General features: G+C 53.5%; 1 protein-coding gene across 1 annotated transcript; it reads left to right on the top strand.

Annotated features, from left to right (window-relative positions):
- Window positions 1-643: 643 nt before the first annotated feature.
- On the top strand, window positions 644-3,060 carry RHOB (ras homolog family member B). Its single transcript, XM_047746410.1, has one exon. The coding sequence runs from the start codon at window positions 1,023-1,025 to the stop codon at window positions 1,611-1,613; it is 591 nt and encodes a 196-aa protein (XP_047602366.1). The 5' UTR covers window positions 644-1,022; the 3' UTR covers window positions 1,614-3,060.
- The last annotated feature ends 3,369 nt before the right edge of the window (window positions 3,061-6,429 follow it).

The raw sequence follows: 6,429 nt of genomic DNA on the forward strand, positions 1-6,429 counted from the left end.
ACCCAGGCCCACCCAGCTCACAGTCAGCTCTTGGCCTCAGGGGTCCAAATCTAGAGCTGTCCCAGGAAGAGCCCCCGGTGGGGGAGTTGGGAGGGGCGGACCAGACCAGGGAAGGGCCGTTTCTGAAAGAAAAGAACAGACCCTTCCCTGGAAACAAACGTGTGTGTCTTCGTGTGTGCATGTGTTTATTTAAAAACAAAACCGCTTAAAGGAGCCGCTCCCTCCCCCACAGGTCCGGCCACCGCCGGGAGTTTGCACCCAAGCGGGACAATTGGGAGTGGGAGGGAGTCGCCAACGCCCCCACAAAGTGCTGCCTTCTCCCGGAACCGCTCGCCCAGGCCCCGCAGGCTCCAGGCTGCCAGCTCGGGGCCTCGGCCCGGCGCCCAGAAAACGAGGCAAAGGGAGGGAACGCTGGTGCGGCCAGAGCCCCGCAGCGCCAGCCGAGGCGCAGACTCCCCAGTCACCGCCTCTCCCAGCCCCGCGGCCTGGGCCGTCAATCAAGCTCGGCCGGCCCCGCCCCTGGGTTGCAGCGGATGCCCAATCAGAGCGAAGCTCCGCAGCGATGAGCTCAGTCGGCTCGCTTCCCATTGGGCGGCTATATTAAGAAAGTGGCCGAACTCTTTAAATAGCGGACGCTAGGGCCGCAGCCCGCATCTGCCACCGCAGTCTGGCTGTAGTCGAGCGCTTCCCAGTACCCAGGCGAGACCCATAGAAGCCGGGGAGGGGACCAGGCCTGCTCCGCGGTTCCAGCCGCCGCTTGCGCATAAAGGCGCGGACCCCGGGCCCGGGGCGAGAAGAGCGGCCACCGCCCGGGATCAGCGCGGAGACGCACGGCGCGCCCTATGCCCCCGCGCCCCCGCCGCGGCAACCGGAGCGCCCCAAGAGAACGCGCCGCCGCGGGGCCCGGGTGCAGCTAGCGACCCTCGCCCCCAGCGCGCAGCCCGAGGTGAGCGGTGAGCGGCGAGCGGGACGGCAGCGAGGCGTTCGCGGGCCCCCTCCTGCTGCCCGGGCCCGGCCCGCTCATGGCGGCCATCCGCAAGAAGCTGGTGGTGGTGGGCGACGGCGCGTGCGGCAAGACGTGCCTGCTGATCGTGTTCAGTAAGGACGAGTTCCCCGAGGTGTACGTGCCCACTGTCTTCGAGAACTATGTGGCCGACATCGAGGTGGACGGCAAGCAGGTGGAGCTGGCGCTGTGGGACACGGCGGGCCAGGAGGACTACGACCGCTTGCGGCCGCTCTCCTACCCGGACACCGACGTGATCCTCATGTGCTTCTCAGTGGACAGCCCCGATTCGCTGGAGAACATCCCCGAGAAGTGGGTGCCCGAGGTGAAGCACTTCTGCCCCAACGTGCCCATCATCCTGGTGGCCAACAAGAAAGACCTGCGCAGCGACGAGCACGTCCGCACGGAGCTGGCCCGCATGAAGCAGGAACCCGTGCGCACGGATGACGGCCGCGCCATGGCTGTGCGCATCCAAGCCTACGACTACCTCGAGTGCTCGGCCAAGACCAAGGAGGGCGTGCGCGAGGTCTTCGAGACGGCCACGCGCGCCGCGCTGCAGAAGCGCTACGGCTCCCAGAACGGCTGCATCAACTGCTGCAAGGTGCTATGAGGGCCGCGGCCGCCCTGCCTGCCCCCGCCGGCGCGGCTCCCCCTCTCGGGCCCGACCCCCCACACACACCTCGAGCCCGAAGAAGGGGAGACCCGCGCCCCCCAAGGACCCCACCGGACTGCCTGACGTCTGCCTTTCGGCCCGGCAGCTGTGACCCGGCTCCGGCCCTGGCGCCGGGAATCGGCGTGGGAGGCACCGGGCGCCCCCTTTCCAGTGTCTGTGTGCGTCCGGCTGTGTTGCACAGGCCCGGGCGCCTGCCGAGTGCCAAGGGTCCCGAGCACCCTTTTCTGAAGAGCCAAGCCCCTTCAGAGCGTGTGGCTGTGTGTTTGTTTGCGTCCCCCGCCCCACTTTCACCCACCCCCGCCTCTGGTCCCCGGAGAACAGCTTGGCGCCGGGGTGCAGCCGCGCCCCATGGGATGTTCGCCCGGAACCCAGCGAGCGCCTGCTATCTCCCTTGTCTGTAACATAGACCGCGGGAACTGCGGGAGGGGAGGGCTGGGGAGGATGGGGTGTTATATAAATATAGATATAATTTTATTTTCGAAGGTAGGATGGTGTTATTTAATGGTGGTGGTGGGTGGAGTGACAGGGCTCCAGAAGAGCTCCGGCCCACCCTGGGTCGGGCGCCCATCCAAGCATGAACAGGACTTGGCCATCTTTCCAACCCCTGGGGAAGACATTTGCAACTGCAGCGGGGCTGAGAGGACACAGCTTCCAGACTCTCCTCGCCAGCCCTGGGCGGGAGGAGGGAGAGAGTGCTTTGGGTCGTTTTTTTGCCATAAGCGAACTTTGTGCCTGTCATACAAGTGGAAATTGTTCAGTCCGAGAAACTGATGTTATTTGATTTATTTAAAAACTAAAACTTGTTGGGTTTTGTTTTTTTGGGAAATAATTCTTTGCACAATTGTTTTATTGTTTGACACTTAATGCACTTGTCATTTGCATAAGACAGTAGCCTTCTGACCACCCTTGTGCGCTGTAACCTCATCTACTTCTGATTTTTTTTTTTTTAAAGATGATGACTTTTAAAAAAAGAGGAAAAAGAAACCACTAATTTTTGTTTTGTTTTCTTGAAAAAGTGGCAACACTGTTTTGGGATTTTATTTGTGCACAGATGCACACTATTTTGATAAAGGGCAGTAACAAGTATTGGGACCTATTTAACTCCCCCCCCTTTTTTCCTCTTCACAAGGCAGTCTCGAAAAGCTATGTGAAATTTTCTCTGCATCTTTGTACAGAGAATGAACCTGCCCCTAGTCTCTCCTTTCTCACCCTCCCTTCCCCACCCAGTGGTACTTCTACTAAATTGTTGTCTTGTTTTTTTTTATTTTTTAAATAAACTGACAAATGACAAAGTGGTGAGCTTATGATGTTTACATAAAAGTTCTATAAGCTGTGTATACAGTTTTTTATGTAAAATATTAAAAGACTATGATGATGACGTTTATAAAATGGCTCCTGTGATTTAATAGCGTGTAAAAATGTATCCTCTTGAATTTGGGGCAAGGGGAGACTCCTGCTAGACAAGATACTTTCTTGCCACTACTCCATTTTCCTGATAGCATTTGTGGTAAATGAGGCTGAAATCCTTTTGGGGGATGTGTGGGGTTTGGGTGGGCATGGGAGACCAGTTACTCTTACCCCCATCCCAGAAGATGACTGGTGTACCCAGGCACTCAGTGCCCAAACTTTTGACCTAATTGTACTGTCTGTATGTCTTTAAGACACAGCGTCTAAGTCTGTGGGGCCTTTGCTTCCTACTCCTTGAAACTTAGAAAGCTGTCATTTGTGCATTTTAAATTTAGGTAACCTTTTTTTTTTTTGTTAATCACAGGTGTGGGGCTAAGCTCTCTGTCTAGGAGGCCGGTTACTGGCTTCCCTTTACAACCTCAAAGGGTTCCACAGCACTCCATAAGGTTGTGGGTTGTTACTTTTGGGCCGGAGCTCTGGGGTAGAAGCCCGGGAGAGTCGAAATCATGACTTGATCCTTCGATCATCCAATTTTCATCTGTGTGTCTACACGGAAGCTTGAATGCTGTATTCCAAGTTCAGAAACTGGGCACATCATGGACAGAAGCCTGGATGTTTGGGGAGGCTGTTCCTTAAAGTTGGGGCAGCCACATTTTGAGATTTAAGCAGGATGAGCTCCAATTTCAGACACTTAGCCAACTGCAGGGGGTCTCAGAACCAGTGGGGGCAGGGGGCCAGGCAGAGTTTTACTTGGAGACCACATTGAAATCCTGCTTCAGGCGGCAGGGCTTAGACCTGCCAGCTCTCAGCAGCTGCTAGGGAAAGCGGCTAATAGTGCCCCCCTCTCTGGATGACCTAAGATGTGTGGGTTTTGTTTTGTTTTTTTGTTTTTTTGTTTTTTGCAATCATCACTTTCTGGCTTCCTAGCACTCAGCTGCTGCTTCTCCCTATCTCCCTTACACCCCACAGAAACAGAGAAGTTTCCTTTTGAAGTCATTTGCTATAAAGCTTGTGGCTTTAATTCCTGGTCTTTTCCCAGACTCCCAAGGGCTTTTGTTGTGTGAGGCAAACCTGGTTGCTGGTGACCTTTCACCCACTTCAACCTGCCCAGATCGGGGCCTCCAGAGGAGCCAGGCCCTCAGCCCACAGAGGGGAATCGGCCTTCAGACTTTCTTTTCTCTGTTTTAAAGATTTATTTATTTGACAGATAGAGATCACAGGCAGGCAGAGAGGCAGGCAGAGAGAGAGAGAGAGGAGGAAGCAGGCTCCCCGCTGAGCAGAGAGCCCAATGCGGGGCTCGATCCCAGGACCCTGGGATCATGACCTGAGCCGAAGGCAGAGGCTTTAACCCACTGAGCCACCCAGGCGCCCCCTTTTCTCCGTTTTAAAAGACAAAACTTCCCATTGAAAAATAAAATGTTGACTCGCAGGTTTTGCAAGGAGCAAATCCTTCTGTACCAGGGAGTGCAGGACTCTGTGGAGAAGACCTCAGGCCTGGGCTCGCTGCCCAGGACTCAGCTTTGTAACCAGCCACGAGCCTGGAGACACGGCCCTTTGAAAGGGCCTTTTCTGGGTTTCCTGCCTGCTCAAATCTGCCTGGTACCTATAGCTTCTGTGGTTTTTTTTTTTTTTCCTTGTATTTTGGGGAGACAACCACCCAGATGACGAATGGCGGCTTGAGTTATGCTTGTTTTAAAATGCATGGCATTTACTAAATCCTGCCGGAACACACTCTTCTTGCTGCGTTCGGATCCAACTGGAAAATATAAAGGCGAATTGCTGTAGGCTGGAAAATCAATTAGGAAAAAGAGGTAAAACATCTGGTGTTACTCTTAGGATATGAAAATTCATTTTGCACATTTAAAATAACTGTGCTGAGTTCATCTAATTGCCTGTTGAGCTGTTTTGTAGAGAATAGTGGGGTGTTTCACTGATCCTGGGCATTTGGTAGCAAGGGGTATTGGCTCAGGTTCTCGTTTAATCTTAATTTTAAATTGATCTGGGTTGTATTTCTAAGTTCGTTTTCACATGTGTGTTCTTCTTTTTCAGTGTACTTAGGAATAGTGGTTTTCAAGCTTAAGCATGCATCAGAATGACATGGAGGGTTGGTTAAAACACAGATGGCGGGGCACCTGGGTGGCTCAGTGGGTTAAAGCCTCTGCCTTCGGCTCGGGTCATGATCCCAGAGTCCTGGGATCAAGCCCCGCATCAGACTCTCTGTTCAGCGGAGAGCCTGCTTCCTCCTCTCTCTCTCTCTGCCTGCCTCTCCGCCTACTTGTAATCTCTGTCTGTCAAATAAAATAAAATCTTTAAAAAAAAAAAAAACAAAAAACACAGATGGCTGGGCCTAGCCTGCAGAGTTTCTGATCCAGTAGGTCTGAGGTGGGGTCCAAAAACCTGAATTTCTAGCAAGGTCCTAAGTGATCCTGCTGGACTGGGGGCCACACTTTGAGAACCAGTGGATCAGAATAAGGGAGAGTCCTTGCTCATGCACAGGGAGGGAAGCCATCTAGTAGGAAAGCTGAAATTCCTCAGACTGAGGGGGGTCTCTCTTTGCAGTCCTGACTTCCTTACCCCAGGGGTACAGCACTTGCTAAGAGCCTCCCTTCTAAGATGAACTACACAGAACCCCCTTATCTTTTCTATATTCTTGTGCAAGGGGGGTTTCGAGCCCTTCTAGAGATTTATTTCTGCCACTCCTGAATTCAGACTGCAACAGCTCTCTGTAATTCATTCAACATTGGCACCTACTTTGTCCAGTGCTGCTGAGATGAGAGATACAAAAGCAAATAGGGCAAGGTCCTTGGCCTGGTGGGCCCGGCAATTCCGGGAATGCATTCACTAGTGCTTTGAATACAGCATGCTCAGATGGAGGCATGAGGCCCAGGGCACAACAGAAGCCTGGGAAGTTGGGGAGGGCTTCATGGAGGAGGGGGGCATTTTAACTGGGTCTAAAAGCAGGGCCCCGTGATGTGTAGGTAGGAGATACAGCTTCTTTGTATTACTGTGGGGCCTGGCCTCTGCAGAAAAAAGTTCTCTTGGGTGAGAACTACCTTCTACTTTTAGGCCCTCTGGCATATATTTCTTCAGTGAAGAAAAATGATGTTACCCAGCCAAGACAAACACAGCCGCTCCCCGGCCCTCCCTGTCCACACACAGGCCAAGAGAGAAGTTGGATGATGATGGTTTCATTGTTTTCTCTGTGCCTTCCAGGGATGCGAGGTGGATACAAGGGGGAGCTTTGTGCTGACTGTGCTCCTGGGAAACATACAGCCTGGGCTCCAGGAGGCTGAGATACCACAAAGGGAGTTTGTACTGTAGCCTGTTGGGGGACAGTCCCTTACCA

Source organism: Lutra lutra, chromosome 9 (assembly GCF_902655055.1).
Source record: "Lutra lutra chromosome 9, mLutLut1.2, whole genome shotgun sequence".
NCBI lineage: Eukaryota > Metazoa > Chordata > Mammalia > Carnivora > Mustelidae > Lutra > Lutra lutra.